This window comes from Gavia stellata, chromosome 24 (genome assembly GCF_030936135.1).
Source record: "Gavia stellata isolate bGavSte3 chromosome 24, bGavSte3.hap2, whole genome shotgun sequence".
Lineage (NCBI taxonomy): Eukaryota > Metazoa > Chordata > Aves > Gaviiformes > Gaviidae > Gavia > Gavia stellata.
In genome coordinates, this window is record NC_082617.1 from 886,861 (window position 1) to 913,934 (window position 27,074).

The 27,074-nt window shown below is 42.2% G+C and overlaps 2 protein-coding genes across 2 annotated transcripts in view; one reads left to right on the forward strand and one right to left on the reverse strand.

Moving 5' to 3' along the window:
- The window catches only part of DPP7 (dipeptidyl peptidase 7), a 28,240-nt gene extending 23,531 nt beyond the window's left edge, over nucleotides 1-4,709 (forward strand). The window contains exons 12-13 of the mRNA XM_059828999.1: nucleotides 630-700; nucleotides 1,247-4,709. Of these exons, the coding sequence (XP_059684982.1) occupies nucleotides 630-700; nucleotides 1,247-1,388 (213 nt within the window). The 3' untranslated portion in view covers nucleotides 1,389-4,709. The remainder of the gene's footprint in view (nucleotides 1-629; nucleotides 701-1,246) is intronic.
- MAN1B1 (mannosidase alpha class 1B member 1) lies at nucleotides 4,708-26,101 on the reverse strand. Its single transcript, XM_059828998.1, has 13 exons — nucleotides 25,970-26,101; nucleotides 23,507-23,615; nucleotides 22,705-22,841; nucleotides 21,482-21,642; nucleotides 20,051-20,160; nucleotides 17,907-18,092; nucleotides 15,542-15,690; nucleotides 14,723-14,911; nucleotides 13,528-13,718; nucleotides 12,005-12,125; nucleotides 9,288-9,485; nucleotides 8,845-8,976; nucleotides 4,708-8,005 (listed from the first exon to the last, which is right to left on the reverse strand). The coding sequence occupies exons 1-13, from the start codon at nucleotides 26,099-26,101 to the stop codon at nucleotides 7,802-7,804; spliced, it is 2,019 nt and encodes a 672-aa protein (XP_059684981.1). The 3' UTR covers nucleotides 4,708-7,801.
- Between the last annotated feature and the right edge of the window lie 973 nt (nucleotides 26,102-27,074).

Genomic DNA, 27,074 nt, shown 5'->3' on the forward strand with positions numbered 1-27,074 from the left:
CACTCGTGCAGACAAAGCAGGAAGGTCCTTACCCAGCACCCGGGGTCTGAACCACAACCCATGTTTCTGTGTTGAGCCTTCACCTCAGTGCTGACAGCCGAGTGCTCCTTGCTATCTCGGGTCTCGCTTTGTGAGACCAAGTTGTTGCTGTAAGCAGCAACTTGAACCAGGGCATATTTTGGCTTACGTTCAACAAAACTTCAGAGTGGTGGCAGAGCTCTAGTTTAAAATTTAAAAACAAAAATTACCCAGAGCTGGATTTTGAGTTAGTTGAGCTCCTGATTGTAATGCAGGAGTTCCTTGGTTTAGGCTGGCTTGGCAATCCCAGCTGCAAGAGGAACAGGCTGCTTAGGGTGCCTGGGCCCAAAGGAACCTGTTACTTCAAACCACCTATACTGGAATAGGCTCAGTTTTCATCTTGGGGGAAGCCTTCACTTCACTGGAGACAGATGATTTAGCTCATTAGGACTGCGTAGCACATTAGCTATGCAGAGAATATCAGACGTACCAAAGATCTCTTCCCATGCTCTTCCTCAGTCCTGCCCAGCTCATCTTCCACTTTTCAGAACTGATGTCCAGTTCTGCCCGGTAACTTGGTGAGAGTTTGTCTCTGCTCCTTCTCCTTCCAGATAAATAGCAGCCTCAGTCCTTCACTAATTGCATTGACCATTAAAGGAGGCGCTCATCACCTAGATCTCCGGTAAGTACTGAACTCTCCTTTGGCTGACAAAATCCTACTGCCCTGGATGTTTGATCTCAGCTAGCCACGCTCCAAAGAACCAGGAGATAATTTACTTAAAGAGCGCTGAATACCAGACTGTTGCAGCATAACTGAGGAAGAGCAATCTTCTTCCCCAGTACAGGGCTCTTACGGCCTTCAGGGAAGCCGGGCTGTGCAGAACTCAGCACTGAGGTCACATACTTTCATTAGAACACAGTCTTGCACAGGGATTGGCCTGGAGTGATTGGTCATGTGAAGTAGTCCAGCGTCTCTCAGCATTAGCCATCAGCTTTAAGGCCCAGAGCAGAGAGGGCAGGAGCCACCGATGCAAGGGAGAGCTCAGGGCGCTAGAGGCTGCCTCCCAGCCTCCTGGAGGGTATGACACTGTAACTTGTTTTCCAGGGCATAAATATGAAGTACAAAACAGGTAATCTCTGTCCCTCAGTTCCCTGGCTTGGCTTTCCCTGTGCAAGAGGCAAAGAGCTGCTGCCCACTGCCTAGCTCACACTGCTCTGCTTTCTCTAGAGGACACAACCCAGCTGACCCCCCATCCGTCACAGAGGTGCGCAAGCTCGAAGCGAGCATCATCAGCGGCTGGGTGAAATCTGCAAGGATGGAAAGAGCATGGGAGAAGCGCTCAGGAGCTTCAGGGGCCGGATGGCTGTGACCACATCCATCCCCGTAGCTTCCGGCAGGGGTGCGAGGCTGCTGCTAGGATGCAAACAGACAGCAGCCTGCTGAGCTGTGCCTGTGCTGTTCCAGAAAGTGTTACCTCCTCTGCCATGTCAGTGGAAATTCACCTTTCTGGTGTGTTCCACCTGCTCCTCATCAAGCATCAAAAGAAAAGCAACAGGCCAAATCACTGACTGAAGCCAAAACCACATTTTGTGGGTTCCATGTTCACCTGCCTGGAATGAGAAGGCATTGTAAATGGTGGAAATAATAAAAGCTTGCCTGAAGGCCCAAGAATCCTGAACAGTACAGTTGCAGGAGGCACCTTAAGGTTGAAGCTAAATTATTTTTAGAGAAAAAGTAAATATTAGATGACTAGTGGAAAAGCAGAGATAAGGTCATTACTTACACAGGTTCACAGGGGACTCCACTAGTGACCAGCTATATAAAAAAAGATTCTGTCAGCCTCATCCAGTGCTGTGGGTTTGGGGTTTTTTTGGTTTTGTTTTCAACTTGCACAAGAGATCTCCAGGTGGTGAGCTGGAGATTGACACAAAGTAATCCCGGTGTGTACTGCTGTGACTCAAGAGCTGCATATTAGCGACCAGTAAAGCACACTTCCACTTGAGACATCTTCACATCTTTTTAAAATAAATTACAAGTTTATTAAAGTGTGTGATACAATTTCATGGCTTGGTAGTATAACCAAAGAAGATAAAAAAGGATACTTCCCAGCTTCCCAGGTGGAGTAAACTCATCTTTGCACATAAAGAGGTGGGTTCTTACCTACTGGAATTGCTATGCACCAATAAATACTAACATAATTGCAAAAATATTAAATCCTGGTCATCAAGTGGATGCCTCAGTTGATCCATTTACAATGATTTTACAAGTTAGCGGGGAAGCCTCCCGGGTCATGAAAGGCTTGCACTGCTTATACAGGCAAAGCCACAGCATTGCTTCAGCTTCTGTGAGGTTGCTCAAACACAAGGCTTCGCGTTCAGTATTTGCACTGCTGGGTCCTCCCTGCCATCACAGTACGACTGGTTTCCAGAGCTACGACGTCAGTCACTGATGTTACTTCACAATATTCGGGTGCTGACAAACCTTTTTTTTTGCACCTCTTCCCTGTTCTTAAGCACAAAAGGCCAAAGCCGCTGCCCCCCACCCCCGCTGAGGAGTGCGGGGCAGGGGGGAAGGGAAGGAAGGGATTAAGTCCATTGATCGGATCTTTCAGGTATGTACAAATGAAAGACAACATATGGAAGACCCGATTAGTCACACTCCAGCCCCCAATCAAAACGCTTTAAGACTTTTAGTGGAACTACAGCCTCAGCAAGACCCGTATCTTCTCCATTTGTGCTGATGAAAACCTCTACACCTCTGCTGAGAGCTGTCAACATGCCTTTTGCTCATACCGAAGTCAGGCTTCAGGTTTGTTGCTGAAAATATGGCTTATACAAAGCTGCCACTTCCAGCCTTCCCGATATGCTGGAATCCGGTACTCACCCTCTATGCTCACAGACCCCCCGACTTTTCTGAATTTAGATTTGCTGCACCCCAGCAATTATTCAGGATTAGCACGCAGACAGCGGTGGATGTGTCTGCAGGCAAAGAGGATTACATCTTTTGTGTATTACCTTTCTAACAGCAGCCTTAGCTCCCAGCAAGCAGGCACCCTAATTAAACCAACCTGGCAGCGCATTAAAGCAGCCAAGTAAAGTACAAGTCTCTTGGAAAGTAATCTGCAAGTTACTGCCTTTGGCCAGTGGCTTGTTTTGTGCCTGAGTGAACAGAGGCCCAGGTGTCTTCTGACCTTCCAGAAGGGAAAGAGATGTTTAATCCTCTTGTACTGGACTATACTGGTCTCTTATTTTCCTCTTGCAGATAGTACTTGCCCCAAAGGAAGCCACATAGTGTGAGTGACACAAAGAGTTGGATTTATATGGAAGGATGAACTAAAGGCTTTCAGATGCTATAGCAAAGGGATAAATTAAGAAATACATGGACTTCCATGCAGATAATAGATGAGCAGCGCTAAAAATAATTACAAAAACAGGCTTCAGAAACTGTGGCAGAAGTCTGAAGCCAGTGCCACAAACATCCATAACGTTTTGAAGCCTTGGGCAAGGAATAATAGGACCCAAGCAGAAATCCCTGGTTGTGTGGTGCTCCCTGAGCTGAAGGGAAGAGCCCAACACAGCAGGCACCACTCATAGCAGGAATGCTGCTTGTGGCTGAACCTCAGGGAATGCAACAGGAAAACAGAGTGCAAGCAGAGAGTAAGTGGCCCAGAGCACCATCCGTGGGTGGAGGCCCCATGCTGGTTTCGGACCTGGACCAGTGGGGCTGCTGAGAAAAGTCTTAGCTATTCTGTCATCACATACCAGCATGAGGAGTATGACCAAGATGGGAACATGGCACAGAACAGTAAGAAGTGTCTCTCTGGTCGCATGCCTTTAAGTCAGAGCTTGAAAACTGAGCATGCAAATCAGCAGGTCTTCCCGGCAAGCACAAGCCATCAATTTCTGAAGAACTCAGGGTTGGCTTTTAGTGGAAGCGGAGGCCTCCAGACTTTGACAGCAATTTCTAGCAATACTTCAGAGACAAAAACCCCAAGCCATTCTTCCTGAATCTAAAGTCAGGAAAATCTTAACCCTTCCATTGAAGCAACAAGTTTGCCAGACAGCATCATGGAGCTACCCTGACATGTCAGTTTTACTGGTCTTATTAAATACACTGAGTGTGGCACTGGAAATCAGGAGCTGAATTGCCTGTAGGGTTATTTCTAGGAATGCACAGCTGAAGGAAAATAGTCAAAGGGCAGGAGAAATCCACAAAACTGTGTAAACCTGGTAGTTGCAAAAACCTATCCTGTCTGCATCCCTCCTCACTGCAATGTCACACTGGTATAGAATAGGAAACAAAGCGGATTCTTTGCCTAGTATTTGGAGGAGTAAATGCAGCTGTATCTGAGCTTGGCATGTAATGTTGAAAATCTTGTTAACGGAAAGCCATGTGACACGTGGAGGGGCCCCTGTCAGCCAATACCATGGACCTTGCAAAACTGCCAGTTTCTAAGACCTGTAGTGAGACTTTGGTTGTCAAAAAGTTCAGAGATTAGATGCTAACTGTGGCCGCATCCATCTGTTGAATTTTCTTTGAGCAAACAGGTATGTACTTTTTTCTGAGCTGTGGCTTAAAGCCCAGAGTGTGAGACTTCCAAGTCCTACAGCTGTGCAGCACCCCGTGGCTGTGCCCATACCCATTTCTGTTTCTCAGTGAAAGCGTAAGTGAACAGTATAGCTGGGTGGGGCTGGGGTTTTTTTGTTTTATTTTAATTAGGCAAGGCACTCAAGCTCTTGGAGAGAAACCAAGGCAGCTCTTTGTGCAAAAGGACAGAATCACTGGCTGAAGAGACGGCCTTTCCGCAACATTCAACTTGAGCATCAGAAGCGTATCAGTACGCTCAAACACCAAAAATGGATTACAGACCCTGCAGTTAAGGCTTTGGTTCAAAGAACCACAGAGTACTCAAAAGAAAACTTTTCAAAGACGTGCAAAGCTTCTGTTGTGCTGGGGGAGCACATAGGAGAATTGAGATGGGCTGTGAAGCTCAGAGACTAATCTGACACAACATCTTACATTAAGGAAATAAAAATAAATAAGCAATTAAAGTGACCTTTGCAAAAGAATAGGAAGAAGCAGATGAGCTTTTATCAGATTATTTAGGTTTGTGCCATTTCACGTGTGATATAGGAGTCTGAAACAAGCATTTGTTCTCAAAGGTAGAGAGATCTGAACAATTTTAACCTCAGATTTAAAGGACGAGGGCAGTAAAGCCACACTTTCTGAAGATTCAGTTTCCCAGGAAGAACTAGGTAGAAAAGAAATCAGTAGGACCAACAGACTCAGCTAAAAGACAAGAAGTGTGTTTGGGAAAGCGACGATTTATTCTTCTCTCCTTCCTTTAACTCATTACGAAATGGATTATTACTCTCAACCCAATCATAAGGCAAAAAAATTATAACACAGACTCCCACAGTCCCATTTGTAGAGTCGATTACGTTAAGACTAGTATAAGACTTCAACAACAGAAGATTTGTGGTTGAGCATTTATATGTATTCCACTTCCTAAGAAATCTCTGTCTCCTCGGCAGCGCTGCCGTATCGGTGAAATGCCAAACTCCGGAAGTTTTACAATCCATAGCAAAGTCATTAACTAAGGGTTCAATACCAGCCTCAATCAAAGGCACAAGGCCAAGGCAAGACAAGTCAGTAGGGCCTGAGTAGTCTCACTGAATTTATCTTTTTTTTTTCTTTTCTTTTTTTTAATCTCCAGTTTTAAGCTTTCAGCTTTTAGCCAAAGCTCAGCTCCTCAGTAACATGAACCTACTCCACAAACAAAAACACTGAAGGTGTTTCCTCCCACATTTCAACAGCATTTTCCTTCTTCGCTGTTAATGTCAAAGAAAACAAAAGTCTTAGGAGCAAACCCATTGTGCAGACAAAGGCTACAGCTACTGGATTCCACTGCACACGTAAGTGAGAAACTAATTTCTAGGGTTACTGGTAGCATGTGAACTGGAGGAACATTAACATTCTGCACAAACTTGTCACGTCTTGCAAATCCCAGGGTCCCTCTGATGACAGAAAAAGGTGCATTTAAATAATTTGTAAAATTTCTCCATTTCCATAAGCCATCATTAGTACATGGAATGATAAATATTCTTTAAAAGACTTAAATAGTGGTCCCAAGGGTAACTTCTGACTCCAGCAAACAGAACTGATCAGCATAAAACAAATAAAGATGCCTCTTACTTTACAAATCAAAGGTTACAAATACTATAAAATACACATACCCCCCCTCAGCCACTGGAAAATTAACCATAACAGTCAGATTTCATTAGTTCCGTTTAGCAGCCCTAGATCTAGTGGGGACTGTACCTCACTGTCGCTACCACGCACCTGCGTACTTCCCACCGCTCCCATTAATGTGAGGGGAAAGGACATTTTAGTGAGAACAACCTCTTTAAGAAATACGAACAAGCACATTTCTGAGAACTTACCTGTGACTACAGGACTGTCCAAGTAGCTACAAAACCAAAAGAAAAAGCACTACAGAAAGCTGATTTCCAAATTCATGGTTTAAAATCTATTTGCACATATATAAATGAAAGACCCCAGGGCTCCCATTAGATTCTTAAAAAAACCTGGGTCTGCTTTGTCTTCAAGCAACTGAACAGATTTCACTAATTCTATTGGGACCAGGAATTGTTGTAATACATTTAGACTGTCTGCTTTTAATACTGCTAATGAAAATACTTCTAACCAAAGTACTCCTAAGGGAAAAAAAAAAAAATTGACAATTTCTCCACAGTCCAAAAAAAATGATGAATAACATGAACTTTGCTGTACAGCTGTAAGCTTGTTTTGTGTCAACAAACACCTTACAACGCAACTACCTGGACAGGAAGGGACGGAAGGAGGCTGACTTAGAATTATAGCTAATGTGCTCACAAGCTTTCCCAGTGCCCAATCTCAGAAAGCAGCTTTCAGTCAGAATACCTGAGTCTAACTGATGCAAATAATACATAAAATGCATGTGTAGTTTCACTTGCGTTTCACATTATCGCCTGCATTCCTGCAGATAAGTTAAAAAACTGCAATACCTCTACAAAATTATATACCACTTTGAGCCAAACCAGCAGCAAATTCTCTTCCATCATTCATTTTAGCCACAGCTTGAACAGATTGTTCAAAGTGCTCTATAAAACTAAGACACTGTACAACAGATGCTTTGCTGCCACTTTCTTCTTCTAACGTGATGCAGCATAGCTCGGTAGTTTGGAATGAGATCAGAGTATCAGTAGCAATACTGACAGCTTTGCTTCTACCTGGGACAACATTACAGTTCTTTGTTTATTCCACTTACCACCTGAAACACTATACGTTCTCATGAAGGAATGGCGCTGTAACCAAGTGTTTCAGTGAATCCAGAATAAACCAGAAACCTGTAGGCTTATTCCTTCTCTCCAGGGACAATCCTGTGCTGTAAGACAATTTGCTGCATTCCCAATATTTAATGAGCATTCAGTAAGACTGACATAAGTGAGTTCTGGTTCACCAGAGCCCCGTGAATGTCATGGTCCACACTACAATTATTCTCTGAACCTCATCATCAATACCAGGAAAACCAGCTTAGTATGGCACAGCTTGTCCATCCCAGAACAAGGGATTAGATTTAAGACTGACATGACTTCTCCAAACCAGAGATGCTTTCCCAAAGGTTTTGTTTGTTTGTTTTAAGCCAAAAAAGGTGCAATATAGCATCTCTCCTCAAACCCTGAAAAGTAAAGTGACTTGAAGATAAAAATGCCACCATTGCAAGGTCTACTGACACCCAGTCTATGCTGGCACCCAGATAGGAAGTGGATGAGCTTCTGTGTTAAATACGTATTTGTCAAGATTGATTAAGTCTATGTCATCTGAAAACAGCAGAAACATGTATTTGAGTGTTTCCCCAAGGAAGAAGCTCTCCATCTTATCTCGTGGCTCTGGATTACTGGGATTCTGGACGTTGTTAATGGAAGTATAACCACCTGTAGGAACCTGTGCCAAAAAAAAAGAAAAAGCAGAAATTTTGCATATTTCAATAGTCTAAAATAAATTATTTTCACTTCTTAACATCCAGATGCACTTGGAGAAGTAAGTGCTAAGAAACAGATCAGCATTTTTTCATTTCATACTTGTTTTTCTTTTACAGATAGAACTTCAGTTATGAAAAAAATCTCATTACATTTTAAAAGAAACCACGAGGACAAAATTAAGCAAAATATCCACTTATGCTTAATTTAAAGAGGTATCACAAAGAACATCCCCTTGAAGTTTCTAGACAAATGTACAGAAAGTAACTAGTGCAATTTCTACATTAGAGTTGGTCAAAGTACCAGGCCTATTCTCTTAAGAACAGACCGTGGATATTTAATGACCACTGGCATCTAGGCCACACACCTTTACAGTGTATCAGAGTGATATATCCATGAGGTCGGTAGTCAATGAAGACAAAAACCCCTCTATTAAAACATTAATGCCATTTTGTGGCAATTCTTTTTCTTTTGGAAACTTCAACCAAAGGGTTCTTTCAATCCAGCCAGGTCCTTCTCAGCTTCTGAATTCTAAGAAAGATCACAGTAGAGATTCTAACAGCCTCCAAGAAGCTTCTGCATTTTACTTTTTAATCACTGTAATACAAGTTCTTTCCCTGAATGTATTAAGTAGTGTATCTCAAACTGTAAGGCACTGCATGAACTGAATTTTTCTGTGTGTTCTTATGAATTTCCCCACAGGTATTTGATGACTCTTGAAAGATAGTAGGTTTCCAAAGTTCTTGTTAGAAAGCAAGTTGAATAGAGTCCTGACAGAACAAGGTCATTATAAGCTGACCTTACCCGTGTGTATTTATTGAAGTTCTGCAAGATTTCCCAGCCCCAGTCTTGGTACTTCTTATCACCGGTGAATCTGTACATATAAAAAAGGCTTTCCACAGTTTCTGGTCGCAGTAAGTTGTGCCTGTCTGCAGGCTGCAAGAGAAAAAATAAAAGGCAAGAATAATTCAGACAGGGAATTTCCTCAAGGACACATGCAAGAAGAAAAATAGTGATTCCCATCTCCATCTACTCTAAAGAGTTTATTACACATAACTTAGCTTCTAAATACACTACAGGGGTAATTAAAAACAAAGGCTAGGGTTCACCTAGAAAGCAAGGCAGCAAAAGAACAAGCTGTTCCACGACAAAGTACATCACCAACATCCAGATGGCTGGGAGTTTCAACGGCGGAATAGAGATACGAAGAATCATCAAATTACAGTTCAGGCCAGCTATCTGTTCACCTTGATTTCCACATCTTTGTGGCCCTTTTGCGCATGAAGATTGAAGTGTACGATCTCCGGACTCAGGCCTGTCTCTACTTGAGCATACATCTGGTAACAGGTTTCTATAAGGGCTTCAGCCAACTTCATATGATCAGCAGTCAATCCATTGTGAGCTCCCAGTGCCAAAGTACCAGGCAAAAAGCAAACCAAGTGATCCTGCAAGACAAGACAACTCTTACTGGGGAAAAAATTACACAACAGACAGGTATTTGTGTGTGTGTGTGCCTCAATGTGTCCCTGTGTCCGTGTCTTTTTTTTTTTTTCCCTTCTTTCTCTTCTTCAAAACACAATTCAGGTTCCAAGAACTTGAGGGTAACTTTTTAACAATCTGATGTAATGTAGCATGAGGCAGGCAGCATTATTACAGAGACAACACTAATTTGGAAAAAGTAAAAAACCACACAGTCTTGATGTCAAGTTTCTGGGGAAAAGAAAAAAAAAAGTCTCAGGTCAGGACAAGGGGGAAGAGAGTGCCTTTTGGTTTACCAGAAGTATACATTTCATACCAACTCATGAAGGGGGGTGGGCAGAATCACCTAAAGGTTTCTCAACAGAGACACCTAAAGGGACAAACTGATCATCTGAATTTAATTTTAAACTTCAAATGGAACAGAGATGAGAGTCAGCCACAGAAAAAAAAGCTTTAGAGAAGGGGGAGAGGTCAGCTGAATCAGATCTTCATCATTCTGAAATAATCACCTCAGTGTTATTGTAAGAGAGACAACATCTGCAGAGATCATTAGATCCACTGATACAACTGGATAACACTGACAAGCTTTCAAGCACACTTCTGCTCAAAAGCTTGCCCCTTTCTTGCAACTCTGTTATTTGGGGTAATAGAAAGCTATTGCCCCTCCTACCTATAGAGCACCAAAGATGCAAGAGCACCATTTTTCTAGGGAGTCTGGGATCCAGCTGGCTCCCCTTCCCACCGCTAGCTCTCCTAGACTTACTCTCTTGTTTACAGCCAGCTGAATGCCACAGATCCCAGGCACCTTGAACAAAAAACCATCTTTGGCTCTTTGTGTCTGTATGGAAGAGGGGCACCTGAGGATGATCGCCTGAAGAGCATTCCTGCTTGCTTTCCCAAGACAAAGCAGCAGCAATGAAAGGACTGCAGGGATATTTCTTTCTTAGCTTTTACTTGCTAGAGCAAACAATTTGTTCAAAGGACAAGAGGAGGGGTATTACTTCAAGAACATTTGTAAACAGTCAAGATTAATTCAGTTAACTCTCCAAGAACACATCAGAAAACAGATTGTATAAAATGCCCAAAACTCATCTCCAGCAAAATTCAATTGATTGTCCTCCTTCAGGGGCTAATCCACCACTGATACTATGAATGTAAGAATTACAGATTAATGTCACATACGGAATTTCAAATGATTCTTACCATTCAGAATGAAAGCTCAGGTCTCATCACCCAAAAACATAGTAAAAACACCCTGGTGCACAAGGAACACCTGTATGGACCTTTAAAAGCTTTGTCCAGTCCTAAAGGAAATGGTTGAGGGTTGTGCAGGTCAACACAGACATAGGAGACGAACATCCCCCACTTTTCCAGTTGGCCAGGGTAAGATACCTGTCAAACCTTTCACCTAATAATAACTGATTAAACACCAAAACTCCGACTCCCTGGAACAGAAGCCAGTGTACTGACACATGCAGAAACCTAAGCCAAATCTATCTGTCTGAATTCAGTTCTGTCGTATCTTAGGATGGGGGAGGTCCCTCTACCCAAAACCCAGACTCCGATCCCGCTCACAGCAGGTTTGGAGAGCCTTTGGGAAATTCAGATGCAAGGAACACATGCTGAAAAACAGAACTGAACACCTCAAAAACACTACATCAAGAAACCAAACAAGTCAAAGAATTCACTAAAGCTCACTTCAGGTACATTAATACATTAATTAACACATACATTAATTAAAACATACATTAATAACACACCACTCACCTTGGGAAAAAGCCACACATGCACACAATACCTGCACTTGCATAAGATCTTTAACTAAAAGATCTTAAAATGCATTTTAAAGAGTACGGATGCACAAATTAAAAGCAGGGAGTTAAGATCAGTCAATTTTCCCTACAGCAAACTGCATACTGTTTTACTCGACAGAAAAGAAACAAATGTCATGAATGGACAGAACCCTCCAAAATGATCAGGTTTTTTTTTGACCCAGTAAGACAATATTAGATCACCTGCTTCTTTTGAAGGTAAATTTGAAAAGCCAGGTGTGCAAGTGTCCAAATATATTTTTGAATTATGGAAAATAAAAAATACATAAAATAGGTACTGCCTCAACAGTTTCAGACACTGGAATTTTATGATCAAAACAGAAAAAAAGATGAAGAAAACTTTACTCCAGCACCAAAATGTTCAGTCTTACAGGAACATAAATGGATTTACCAGAATAACTCAAAGAGAAGGCCCCTGGTTTGCACTGGTGACTAGTATCTACAAACTAGTTACCCAGTACTACCATCACACTGTCTATATATATAGTCTTGGCTTTTTTGGTTTTGTTGGTTTGGTTGTTTTTCTTTGGAGGGATTAAAGGGGAAAGACAGCAGAGAAGCTTTGCATTTGTCTGTCCATATGCTGATTATTTTTTTTTTGTTGTAGTTTTCTTTTGTTGTTGATCTTTTTTAAATGCAGTTGTACTTCTTACCATCTTGGCACTGAAATGGCCATGGGCGAGCTCTCCTACAAAAGTAAGCTTCTTGGGTTGTGATCTCTGAAGAAGATGCTTTTTCACTCCTTCTATGGCTCTCATATAGTCTTCCAACAGTCTGTGAATTAAAATCATTCCCAGTTGGCTCACATACACGCAGTCAGAACACATTTAATCATAGCTGATGTTCAGCACAATCCTTTTGGAGACCGTTATTTCAGTCTAAAGAACAATATTTAACCAAAAGTGAAAACGGACAAAAAAACCTCAAAGTCACCATCAACTGGCTATTAATTAGTTATTGCTACCATGTAGCAATATTGGGTTTACTTTTCAAGTAAACTCTAAATTTAAGTATTAAAGAAAACATCCCCCCAACTCTGTTTCTAGGCAGTAATGAGATTTTATTTCAGGAATCCTTAGAAGTACTGTAATTGATATCACAGAAAATCTACACTGGTAAGGACCTCTTGGAGGTATCTACTTCAACCCTCTGCTCTGAAGCAGATTCAATTAGATCAGGTTGCCAGAGGGCTTCTCTGAGCAATTTTTTAGTATCTCCATCCAAAAAATGGACATTCAATGACTTTGAGCAATCTTTTCCAATGTTTGACCACTCTCATTGTGAAACACTGTTTCACAGCATTTAACTGGAATTTCTCTCCTTTCAAAGTACTTTTATGTCGAAAAAACCCTGTTGAATAATTCCATTTTGAGGCTCATAAAATGCCATCATTCATGGTCCCAAGGCAACTGTCCTCCATTTACAATGAGGTATGGCTTGGAAAAAGCAGTGATGCAAACTTCCTTTGAAGAAGTGCACCTGCTCTGATATAAAGAAACACCACAGAGAGGCACACTGTCGCTGTGTATGCGTTAAATCCCTCAACATGAACAAATCCAACATAATCAGCTTATAAACAGACAAAAACTGGATTTTTTGTTTTGGAAGCAACCACCTTTTCCAACATCTCTAATTCCTCTGCTCCTTGCAAACATTCTCTTCCAATTAACCAGTGCAGATAAGAGAAACATGAGACCTAAAGCAAAGTTTACACAAACATCAAACTTCAGTCTCCTCTTCTAAGAAAAGTTATTCCTGATGGATTAAATCTCCCACCTCAACCATCTTGTAAGATTCACCTTTCCCTAACAAACCCAGAAAAAACACAGACATCGCTGGTGAACTATCATCAGTATTTCAGAAGTGTCTAATTATGCTCCATATCTACTGCAAAGACTTAATTCTCTTCTCCTGTCTGTAACACTCCTCATATCTGATGTGCTGAGGAAGAAAAATTTTCTGAGGAGAAGTTTTGAGTCAAAGCCTATCTCTCATGCTGTTTTTACATCAAGTTACCACAGGCCCCTCTTGCTTGCTTAGCCTGCTTTTAAAAACAGTGGTATTTTCAGTCGACTGTTGAGCACATACCTTATTTTTCTTTAAGCAGCAAACTACAACAGAAAGTTTTACAGCACACAACATTCTCACACCGATATGAGAAGTGGAAAGAACTTACTCATTTTCTTTTTTCCCACCCTGAATCCATTGCTTGAGCAAATACTCATAGTAGCTGTCAGCTCTGGCTCCCAGAGTATAGACACCCAAGTGAGTGAACTGCCCGCTATTGGTGTTTATGAACATAGGCACTAGTCCATCGTTTTTCCCTGAGAGGGTATGAACATGCTTCATCACCTCATCCACAGCTTTCTAAAAGCAAGAAAAGAGCAAACATAAATTACAGGAATAAACGATGCACAAAACTGTGGCTAGTAACTTCAGGCTGATAACAAATCTTTAACTATTCTTCCTCAAATTAGCATCAGGGACATCAAGTTCAGCTCATGCAACACATTAAATACAGAATTTCAAACTTTCTGACTCTCGAAATATGATGTTCTGGGTACACTTAAGTACTCTGAAATAATTATAACTATTTCCTTTCCTTCAAGTAAGCCCACTTGAAAGCCAATACTATGGCATGGGGCTATGATCTGACTTACTCGTATTTGCGAGGTAGAAGTCCAGCTAAAATAAAAACTACATGAATCAAGCAATAGTTAAAACTTCTTTAAATAACTGCACTCTTCAGAACTTGAGCTGTGGATACAGTTTAAAACAATAAAACAACATTGCCAAACAACAAGAAGAACTTTTCCTTATCCTGTGACCTGCTGTCAGGCCCTTATCTAGTGAGTCACATTTTAGTTCCTTGGATGGCAACACCAAGGCTTTGTTCTTTGCGTTTCGATAATGGCATCAAGAAACTGCACACAGAATTCTAACAACATTAAGCAAGGCACAGTTTCACAGTCCCCTGTTGAGCTTAATATTTTTTCAAAATCTGACAACCTAGTGTCAAACAAAAATATCAATGATAAAAACTGGCGGGTTGGGGAATGGCAGGGGTGGTGTTTGTTTTGGTTTTGTTGTGGTTTGGGTTTGCTGTTTGGGTTTTTTTGGGTTTGTTTTTTTTTTTTTTTAAATCAAAAGCCATTTCTGAGGGAGAAAAATAATTATTCAGCTCAACTACTACTTCTTGGCATTTAAGAAAATAATTGGAATTACTTTGTTTCTTTTCCTTCCCTCATCTAGAATTTCACAACTCATTTAATGTCAGTTAGAGACTACAGAGACTATGCGTATTGATGGAGTCAGTGGTGGAGATGTAGAGAGGTGGAAAAAGAGAAAAACATCAACTGATTCTTCCATACCTGGAATTTCTCATCTCCAGTGAGACGAGAGAGCTCCCTAAACTCCAGCTGAATACTGGTCACCTCTGCCACAGTGCTGTCAGATGTCCAACGAGGTGGATGTGCAGTGCCCCGGCCAATGTTGACATCAGAATATGGTATCTTGGAGGGGGTCTTGAATGCTGGCATAAGCCTGTTCCCAATGTCTTTCTACAGAAAACCCAAGAGCACAGGACAAAACAACAAACAAAACAAAAAATAAATATACACACACACCCCCCCTTTAGATTTTCTTTCACCAAGCAGACAGAAAAAAAAGAGAACAGCACCTTAGTTTTAGATGATGCAAGAAAGCTAAGAATTAAAAAGGGTCATGGATTTATTCATAGTAATGACCTTGTTCCTAGTATTGCATGCCTCATTTGAGTCTGCAATCCCTATGCAACATGATGTAATTCTGAAGTCATTGAGTGTATCTAGCTAATCTAAAGAGGTGGCTGATGCTCTTAAGACACACAGAAAGGGCAGCAAAGGACAACTAATCCTCTTTGCCAACCATTTATTTCCTTTTTTGTTTCATGAACTTTATTGTGGTCAGCTCTTCATCAACAGAAGAACAGGCGTATAAAAATACCTGATAAAACACAGCAGGGCTCTGAGGTTATCCAGAGAGAAAGAAGCAGGGAAAGGTTTAAAAGATTAATGGTAAATTTCTTTCCCACCACTTCAAATATGAAACTGTTAAAAAACAGCAACATTTAACTTTCTGATGAATCTTCCCTCAACTTTGTCCAATATGGAATACATAATCCAGTTTCATTTGTAAGACTAGTCACTCACCGCTTTTTCCAGGAAGAGGCTATCTCCGGAGAGATGGTAGGTGCTCAGCAAGCCCCCCAGGATACGAATAGTGCTCTCAAAGAGGTTCACATCCACGTTTTTATCAAATACTAAATCGTTTGCTACCCATTTTCTTGCTTCTTCAAACTCTGCAAAGTATAAAGGTAGTTTAGTTATGAACTTCTGGCATGTTCCAACAACTAGACTAGAGCCATTAGTACTCCATATATCCATGACAGTTACTTATATCTGTCTAAGAGATCATAATTTTAGGGGGAAAACTAAAGTGAAGAGCATATGCTGGGAGAAGTTTGACTACGATCAGCTTAGTTCTTATTCAGCATGCACCACAGATGCATACAGAGAGAGATACCCAGCAAAATAAAAAGTTCCTAATAGTCTAAAAAAAGAAGAAATGGAGGAATTCATTATTAAAATAGTCCATAATTTGAGATCTTAAGTCCATCCATTTGACCTGTCAGACAATTAGTTACACTTCCACAGGAGCCTTCTGAACTTTTTAATGAAACCTTTTTAAACCAAAGTTGTTATCTACCAAGATAACAGATAACATTTTCAGTTAACAGCCATTTGTCTAGCAATGTCCTGGAGACCCTGCTTCCTACTTCAGCACTTAACCCATAAAATCCCAACAGTCTGCAATTTCTTCCCCAGAAACAAAAATGTTTTTTTATCACACTACTAATTCAAAAAGGAATGTAAAAAAAAGCCATTTTAGATTCAACAGTCAGCTTATCAGCAGCATCACTCAATGATTGCTTTTGCACAGGGTCTAACTCCATGCTGCATGGGAGTTAGCCTTCACTGTTAGTTTGAGATAGCTCATGCCTCTATCTCACACCTTCCAGAAACTCCTGCTTCTGAGCAGGCACAGAAGAACAACCAGTTCCCCAGAAATGGAAAGTATTCCATGGGATATTAACTCTAAAGCAAAAGGATGTCTTTGTGTCTTCATGAGAAAAAATGTCTTGGATGTTGGGTAAATACTGGATGTCAGGTAGACTGAGAACCACAGAAAAATCTCTGCTGACAGATGGTAGCACTGTCTAGCAGTACAACAGAAAAGGTAAGGTCCTCTTTCACAGAAGCATTTGTATTCATCATCTTATAAGAAAGACTGGCAACCTCAAACAGAACTTTAATTTATACAGCATTTGTTATTCAGAAGAAACCCCTTGAGCTTTCTAAGGCAATCAGCAAAAGAACTGCTATGAAATATGAAGAAGCCTTCACCAAGAACCCATTTTCAACACAACTAAATTACTAATAATTTATTTTAAAAGCTCTATGCAGTTCACAATTAATTTTTTATGAAAAAAGCAGCACACTGTCAACTTGATGAAACTTCAAGATAGCCTGCTCAGGCCTAGAGCTGCAACCACATGATACGGAATTTTCGTTTGATTTAATATTTTACACAAACTTCAAAGGTAGAGGAGACAGAACCATGAAAGACTTTGACTGTTTATTGTCCCCTTACTAGCAGCTCTGATCTTCCTGTCTTCACACAAAAAACTGCATGACTAATAGAAGTTTACAAAGGTGGCTATCTACCAAGGTTAAACAGATACAGTTCCAGAAACTTTTTAAATACCACTAAAAAAAACCCTGCACCACAAAAAAAAAAACAAAACACAACCCCCCCAAAAAAAACCAAAACAAAAAAAACCCAAACCTCTTAAATACTGGTTAAGCAAGGCTTTTGCAACAGAACAGAATTTTTGGCTTAGTTTTTAAAATCTGTTTGAAAGTTTTCTAACCATCTTTTCCAGAATAACTGAAAAAATACAGACAGCAGAGCAGTTCAGGAAGGAGGTATTGAACACTCCCCTTCTCCATGAATTGATTCCTTACAGAAACAACCTTCTTAAATCCGGATATGAAATATTGGTATTAGGTGTAATAAAACACAACCTAGGAGCTTACAGACTAACTACCCAAGACTGATGGGTAGAAAGACTACAGTGGTTGTATAATGGCACAAAGATAGCACTAGGGTTTTAGTACAGAAACAAAAATCAGGAGGCTTATTAATTAACATTCCTCAGTTTCTAGCAGATATACCCATTGTTATATGTAACAGCAGAATATTTTTTTCCTGGCTCCAAATTCTATTCCAAAAAAAAATGGTGTTCTTTAATATAGTTGGGGCTTTTTTTAGATTTATTTTGTTTATATATATGTGTGTCTGTGTGTTATATGTCTTTACCCTCACAGGAAAACTAAACTTATTGGCTACATGTAATAAATGTTCCCCTCAAAGAACTTTGAACATGTACTGCCTGAATAGAAAATAAGGAATTATTTTAGAGGGGAAAAAATGGAGAAAGAAAAAAAAAATTACCTTCTTTTAAGCCTAAAATCCACATGGTATCCAAGGCATCAATTAAGGTAAGCCCAAGTCCAAACCACTCACTGTAAGACTTGGACAAAGGCTTCAGCTCATCATGGCCCCAGGCATAATCCTTGTATCCTTTCCATGCATGGCGGAATGCTTCTATCACAGCCATCTGACGTTCATTTATAGGCACTGCAAAAGGAAAACAGCACCTTGCTCGAGACTTCTGCAGGGGAGTTTTGCAGCTATACTAAACACCATTTTGCTGCATTCTACCCAAAATAAACTTTCTTCCACACTAAATTATCAGTGTAATGGAAGAAACATTCTCAAATTATTCTTTTCAGTACAGCCTTTCCTCTGCAGAATAACCAGTCAGTGTTTCTGTCAGGAATTCAGCCAGGTGGAAACAGATCTCTCCCTCGCAAAAAAAAGTCACTTCTGCAAATAAAACATTAAAATAGTCACATGCACAGTTGTTAGAGGAGTATCACTAAACCTCAAAGACCTGAAAGTCAGGAAATACCAGAATTAAGATTGCTTAAATCAACTGTAATTTAGCTGCTGAATACATATGCTTAACAATGTGATCCTCGGCTAATTTACCACATACCGTTTTTTCTTCACCTTCCCTGTCTTATTCATCGCTTTCTGCTAAATTTAAACTCAGTTATACAAAATGATTTCTCTTTAACTGTTCATTTAATACAAAAAGGAAGAAAATTTACATTTTCCATCTTGGGCAAAGACATGTCTTTTTCCATGGTTCTACTGAAATTTTTGCTCGCCATTTGCCATAAAGTTGAGCTTATGTTACACATCCAACATGAAAAATTTCAAGCCCATTAGCTGAAATTTTGCAAAATTATAAACAGAGATTCCTAGAGTGGGAAGCAGCATAACTAACCGCATATGTATTAAGCTAACACAAGCCAAATACACCACGTTGTCATATGCCACGTTTATCGTATCAGAACTTCCTCATATGAGCCCAGAAAGCAGAACAACAGGTTCTTTACTCCACAAGGACAGCAACTGCAAAAACAACTTCTACAGCCTTCTGGTGAGCCTTAAAAGTAGTTCAGTTTAATTCAGGGAGGAAGACACTTTCCCTGTATTTGCAGAACAAAAGGAAAACCACTGCTGAAAAAGGAAGCTGTCCTTTTCCAGCCCTCTCTCTTTAGACTGTCCTTTCCTGAAGAAAAGATGGGAATGTCTGCCTCCTCCCAGTGGCTGTATTTCAAAGATTTGTCACTAACATTTATTTTCAATAGTATTCTAACAGTTTAAGGAGAACAAAGAGCTGGGCAAGAAGATCAGAATTGATCCTCCATAAACAGAGAAGAAAAAAAAAACCCCATAGTGCAAATATTCCAGCACATTCTTTTGGTTTCTCTTGTATGGGTTGAGAAGAAACTGGTGGGGGAAGAGAAGCACCGAAAATTCAAAAGATAAGGGATGAAACTGAGGGCATCTCCAGAGTCCAGTCAACGTGAAGATACTATCTTCTGGCAAAGCAACAAAGAAGTCCAAAGTCAGAAGCCTCTCTACTTGCAACCCCCTTGTTTCAGAATTTCTGAGGAAACAATGCTGCTACAAAAACACATAGTGCGAGGGAATATGCATGTAAGTTTGTATATATGTAAATAAGCCCCTTGGTAGTTACAGGCCTGATAACATATCCTGATAACGTTTTATGTAGCACCTAAGAGAGGACAAGCAATGCATTTTCCAGAAGCAGACACATGCGCTTTAGGAGAGGACAGAGGTAGCAATGAGCTGCAAGGAACAGCGTGTATAACATGCACTCTGCGACCTACTGACACCAAGTCTGGCCATTACAGGCACAGTAAACCATTTCCTGCCACAGCATTGGACACATCAAGTCATTTTTACTTATGCATCAGAATAGTCTTTATTCAATACTGAGATTGCAATTCAATCAAAATTCTGAAGGCTAGTAAGAGTGAAGGCTGTCATGATGGAATAAAGACACTGAAAGGCTTGGATGTTCTAGGTAAATAATCTTTCCTACACTTTTTGTTTCCTTTAATTAAAATAAATAAATAAATAGATGTGTATGGAGGAATTGCACAACTTCAACCATAAAAGTGAACAGAAATAAAGGTATCATTAACTGCACTATTTACCTGGTTCCTTCTGGTCTTCAGCTTCCACAGATGAAGGTTTTTCTGGTTCCTTTATTTTACTAGAGGGAGGTTCAGTGCTTTGTTCAGGTTCTATCACTGCTCCTCTCCAGCTGCAAATACAAGGGATTGTAATTAAGACTTAATTTGATCACAGAAAGTCATGCAAATGAATGAGACTTATCTCTGCATTTCCTTTTTCTCACGATACTTTGATAAAACAGGAGTTGGATTTTGTATCAAGGATCAAAATAACTATGTTGTCCACTAGATAATTTTTCTGTTCAAAGAAAGAAACTTGCACCAGAGAAATTTTACTGGATTAAGAAATGTGTCTTACAGGCTCTTGGAATTCCATTAAATATCTTGGCAATGGAATTTAATAAAAAACTTCTAAAAAGAATTAAAATACCTGAGAATGCTGCATTAGAAGTATTTTGTTATTTACCAGATCTGAAATGATCATAGGAGCCACTAACACTAAATAGTACCACACAAATGATGATCATCAAAAAAGTGGAAGCACAGGAATAAAACACTTCAAGTCATTCTGAGAGACTTCAGATAATACCAACAGCCAAAATGCTGATGCAGGCACAGTTCTGAATCTATATCAGCTCAGCTGTGCCAGCGCTGAAAAGGACACAAACATATAAAAAAGCCAAGCCTACTGTTCCAAATCTTAAGAACCTCTGCTGAACTTGTAGCAGGCTTTTCTATATCCATTTATTTCTATATCCAGTTATTCCCAAATCAAAATATTTCAATCAGTAATATCTTAGGGAATAACTAAGTATAAATACAATCATAGCAGCATAGATCCTCTGTAAAAGATATTACTATATCTGCGTGAGGGGTCTTTGAACTGTATGATTAATCTTTTGTAAGAACAGAGTAAGCATAGCTTGTACAGTCACATGCACGCAACTACATAGATGTCTACGGCTTCTGCCAGTTCAATTTGGGCTTACTGTGTTTAGTGGCATCATACCCCTAATCAACACTGACACTGGTATCATTTTCCAAGTCTGGCCCAGGACAAAGACACTTGTGACAGTATTATTGTATTGATACTGGTACATTAATATTTACTACAAAACAAACGGCAGAAACCTACAGACACTGAAAATTCTCCTGAGCATTAAGAGTGTCTAAGTGCATTAAAAGCACAGACAGCCTTGTAGGGCTCCAAATCCTCTGCAGTTCTATGATGCAAACAGTAAAAACAGAAAAGCTGCACATTCACCAACATTACATAACTAGCCTAGCAATATCAACAGCTGTCAGGCCAGACCTGAGAACAAATATATGCAAGGAAAGAAATCAATCTCAGACACAGACAGCAAAAAGCCCTTACAATTTTCACTCCAGCATCCAATGGATCTTGGCGGGGGCGAGGGTGAGAGCACTGTAACTTACTGGAAACATTTCTACCTGATAACAGATTTCTCCGTTTTCTCTTCTTTATCAGCTTGGACCGGCTCTTCTACAACCCTGCTAGTATCATGTCGGGTCTTCAGCCTCACATCCCTCCGAGGAGGCTTGATCTGAAGATTGGAAGGACCACGCCGAACATGAGGAGGTTTTGGCGGCTTCTGAGAAAATAAAGAAAAAAAATGCGCTTGGTATGTGGCAGAGATGATAAAATTTCAAACCATAAATCAACAGCATTCCAGTGTTAAATGTAACTTCAGATAAATCTTATTTTGATATCGTATCAGCATGCAAGTTCTGCTCTGAATGGAAGGTATGCTAAAGACCTTGGTTTTTTGTTTGTTTTAAACTTTTGGTAAAATTACCCAGTTCTCAAGTTTACACTGATAAATTACTTTTAAACTACCTCTTCTGCTACCAGATATTAATTTAACACAAGGCACTGTCAAAGGATTGTAAAGATATTATTTTTGATTCCATTTTACCAGGCACAGTAAATTTTTATTAAGATTAGCAAAAAAAAAAAAGCTTACACAATGTCAGTGTTAGCTAATACCAAGACTTACTATACAGTAATACATGTACATTTGTGCACGACGAGGGAAAGATTTAATAGATAATTTCGTATTCATTGACTGGAAATCCCAAAATTCATAAGGTAAATACATGAAGAGCAACACAGTAACCAGTATTCCCCTACCCCACTAATCCACAATCAGTTCATGTTTCTTTCCTGTCACATCCCCCACAAATGCAACCCTTCAAAACTAACTAACTAACATCTGTTTGCTGATATTTTCCCAACTACCAGAAAAGCTATTCCAATTCAGTGTGACACTGACTGTATCCCACGTCTCATATTCAGCCACAACTCTATTTAGGCTCCTGCACAGCAAGACTGACATCCAGAGCACTCCAAGTCCAAACAAATTAATCATAGCAGGAAAGTGAAGCCTCAAGTAAGAGGTCGCTGTGACCTAAAGTCCTGGCACTCCTAGGTATATCAGTGATTAAGAAATAGTATACTGAACACTTAAATAAAACAGGTAAAGCCAAGAAATACTCTACCAAAGCCCTTCCTGAGAGGAAAGCGTTCCACCCAGAGCAGACTTCTATGGCAAGTTTTAACTCCTTTCTCCTCAACAACTGTTGGAAACAAGCAATATTTGCAGCTTTCACAAACTCCTTGGTAGGTTTATAAACCTCATTTCTTCTCATAGTACCTGTGGTGAAAGCTCTGGGTAGTCTCCAAGGTTGGCATCTGCTTTCTGGGGTGCTGGTAGTACGGCTGGATTTGCCAGCTTCAATCCAGGAATTTCTGGTTCTGTTCTCTGATCATCCAACGATTTATTTGTTAAACCTAGACACACAAAACTGCTCAGCACAAGGAACCAACAGTTTAGGCTCCAGCTAGAAATTAGTAACAGTTTGCTACATTCACATACTAGATGCACCTCCAAAAAGTGTTTCCATTCACAAAACGTTGATAAACACACACTAATTGTTAGATGCAAAGTGTCTTTTGGTATTAACACTCTCCCTAATATACACAGGGGCTGCTAAAAGGCACATGGGCTTTTTTTTAGTTGCTATTATTTTAGCTTCTCAATACAGGCAGTAAGATAATATCAAAGGTAAATGTGCCTTTGTATTGCAGAAAAGCTTGGAATTTCTAATTTGATGGATAATCAAAACCAAGAGAGGATTATCTTATTCTACTGTTTAGGTTTGGGTTACCAATATCTACATACAAACATAAAAACCCACTCACAGCCTCCAAATCTTAATCAACTAAAACAAATCGTTACTCTAGTCAAGATAAACAATGAAAAGGCATATGAAAAATATTTCTGATTAAGCAGAAACAAGTCACTGAAACCTGTCACATAGAATCATTTCACAACTGCGCTTTAATGGATACACCCAGTCATTTTCAATAAAAATTAAAGCTAGTTACAAGAACTACAACAATCTCTTAAACGTAACACCACATTCCGATAATTCTGAGCTACACAGAACACATACTTTTCCACGGTTCCCCCATGCTTGTGTATGAAATGACTCCACAGACTGCCAAGAAGGCAAACAGGAAGAGAATTACACTCCGCTGTAGTCGAGACAGCTGCTTCCATTTCTTTAGGAGAGAAAATAAGTAAGAGAAAGAATATTAAGCATGACATTAAGAGCCTACTCAGTCAAAAATAAACTCTTATCAGTTCATTCAGAGCAAGAAACACCAAACTGAGTAGGTTTAATTTTACCCTCTGGTTCCAACTGCAGAAGTCCATTGCTTATTTTCTTTGATGACAGAGAAAATAGAAATATAACATGCTAGCATATGGCACAGCAGGCTCAGAGAAACATCAGAGCCACTTGCTGCAAGAACCTCAGAGACTGCCAAGTGCTGAGATTCCCAGAGAGCATCACCTACAGTGCGCTGACTTCCATCACAGCCTTCACTGGCTGACCTGTGCATCTGCCCAGATGTCAACTGGGAAATAAGCCAAAAGCCTCTTTCCTCCCTTCTGGCTGGGGAGGCACTGCAGAATACACATGCAAAATAAGAAACAGAAGAAAGTGGTAGGAAAACTAAAAATGTTACTGCAGCAAAGAAGAAAGGCTCAAAATAAGCTAAGCACCAGTGACTGGGCAAAAATAGCCAGACGTCCTGCCTCTGACAAATATATGTGGAACTGTCACACAGAGCAGGTCCTACCACCACAAATAAAGTCACCAACCCATAGCAATGTGAAAATGAAGTAAACCAACAGAACAACAAACAAGACAAAACCACAACGTTTTCAACTTTAGTCCTGGGCAAAAATGTGTTTTTAAAACTGAAGTATATACAACAAAATCACTAAAAGTCAGACAGCAAATGCTACATTAGCCTGAGAGAGAAGTTTCCTCCATTTAGAGAGAGAGCAGTTGGAGTTAAACATTAACTGCTGAATTACCACTTTGTTAGTTTTCCAACAGTCCTATCAAAATTCACCAGAGCAGCAATTTGCTTCTAATTACTGGGTTTGGTGTACAGAGAGGGCGCTTCAGTTCCAATGCTGCACCTGGGAACAACCTGCAGTTTCCTACACCCAACGGCACTTCCCATAGTCCTCATCCTCTTAATAACAACCAGAGGCTGCAAATGTTTCAGTGAAGAACTGTCAATGTGCTCACACTGCCAAGCCTCACAGCACACATTTCCTGTTTTCCTCCCATACTGCTGACAGTACAGTAGTCCTGTACAGCAATCCTGTACACCCTTCCCTACGCACATCGCAAGATGCTGATCCCACTCCTTCACCTTCAGCTCTATCTGCACAGCCAACCGTATCATCATCTCCCAACTGCAGAAGGATGCTTGAAACCCAGCAGCCCTGTGTTTCCTCAGGGTAGGATGGGAAAAGAGGCATTGACTGTGGTGTCTTGGGTTGGGTAGCAATGAGGTACAAGCGTACATGAGGGCATTCACCACCAGCTTACTTTTTTTTGTGGACAAAGAATAAGGATAAAAGGAAGAATGAAACATCTTGTGCCCCGTCCCCACATTTCCCTAGCTGTTAATAGAGGGAAGCGGCTATACTGTCTCTAAACAAGGTCTTCATACGCTTCATCTGACCACCCGTAAAGCCTCTATAGGTGGCTATACCTCATCCCCTATCTGCAACATGGGTTATCTTGTCCCTTTCACTCACACTTTCCCACCCTGCCTCTCCAGTCCAAGACTCCCACCCGCAGTAAAGCTGCCTGCCCACTCCCTACCCCCAAGCAGACATGAAGGTCACTTCCACACAGCTCTGCCGAAGAGCCCTCGTCTCACACTCAGCCTTCCCACAGAAAGCAGAACTGTTCCCTTTACTGTCCCCGGGCAGAGGAGAGGGCTCCCCCTTCAAGCCCTAAAATAGGGGGCAAAGGCACCAAGACCAAACCTCCCCTCCCCGCCACTCCTGCCCAGAGAGCGCAGTGTTGCCCCCAAAATGCCCATTAGCAGAGGGCAGGATTCCCCTCAAACGCACACCGCATCCCCCCGCCCCGGCTTCCTTCACAAAAATTAAGATATGACTTAGAGCACCCTCCACCAGCCTGCACTCCACAAACCCCTACCAGCTGGGGAGCTGCCACCCAGTCACTGCTCTGCTCAGAGCCCCCAGCCCGGGGCCACTCCTCCCCAAAGCCCGGGGTATCCCCATCGTCAAGTGCCCGCACCTTAGGCCCCCTCCCCAGCTCGGAACGGGGGGTCCCAAGCCAGGACCCCCAACACACAGCCCAGCTGCACCCAAGCCCAGAGACACACCTCACTGCCCACTCCCTGCAGCCCGTCCCTCCCAGCCCAACAGGGCTCCCTCATCGCCACGTGTCCCCTGCACCCAGCTCGGGGGCACCCGCCACCACCGTACAGCTCCCCACCCGCTCCAGGCCGGGTCCTGCCCTCACGGCCCGGAGCCCCCCGCGGCCCGGTTCCCCTCACGGCCCGGAGCCCGCCCTCACCCGCCAGCAGGAGCGCCGCCTCCAGGCCTTGCTGTTATTGTAGCCGCCAGCCCCCACCGCCTCCTCCGGGCTGAGGGTGACGGAGATGAAGTCCCGTCGCGGTGGCGAGGCGGCGGCGGCGGCCGAGTACATCGCGGCGCCTCAGGGGCCGCACCCCGCCCGCCCGCCGCCCCGCGCGCCGGCCGCCATGATGCCGCGCCTCCCAGCACGGGGCGGGACGGAGCGGCCGCTTCCGGGAGCCGCTGTAGCCCGAGAGCACTTCCGGGACTCTGTCGCGCCCCTAGCAACAGCCGCGCCGCGCCCTAGCAACGGCGGCCGCAGGGCGCACCGGCCGCGCCACGCGAAGCCGGGCCCGGCGCGGCGGCGAGGAACGGCGGCGGGCCTCGGCGCGGAGGCTCGTCCTCCTCACGGCGGGCAGGCAGGCGACAGCCGCGGCCCTCACGGCCTCACGCAGCGCTGGTGCCGCGGGGTCCCGGCGGCGCCCACCCGCAACACCCCCCGGGGGTGCCACGGGGGGACGCAGCTCTCGGCCTAGGCTTGTTCCGAGTCCGAGCGATGCCAGCAGTCATCCTGGCACGGGCACCGCTTTCGGGCAGAGGGTTAATGGTGGTTTGGGGCTGAATTTCTCTCGCTCTTCGCCCTTGCTGGCCCTCGCTTCGCCTCCTCCCACCGCGGAGCCAGGCCCTGCCCAGCACGGACTCGCTGCCTGGGCGGGAAATGAGACACGAGGAGCGTCTGGGAACCCTCGCTTTTCCTCTGTGTTGGGAGATTATAATATAGAGACCAGTCACAGAAGTAGTGACATGAAAGAAACATAAATGGAAATGTGCATGTGGGAGGTCATGAGGAAAACCAACAATTAACAGAAGGGCCTGCACGTTGGTCGAGCTCAGGAAGGTGCAGCTCCCATCCAGCTTGGAGAACCGCACTGATAAGGCCCCAGCACCAGCCCCCGGCAGAAGACACTGCGCCCCGACAAGAGGAGGATGCACCACAGACACCACTGCTCCTCCTGCCACTGGGCCAGGAAGGTGAGCACAGCGAAGGAAAACCCCGAACAACTGCTGACTCCCAGAAGGCAGAGAAGAGCTGCCTAATGTCATTA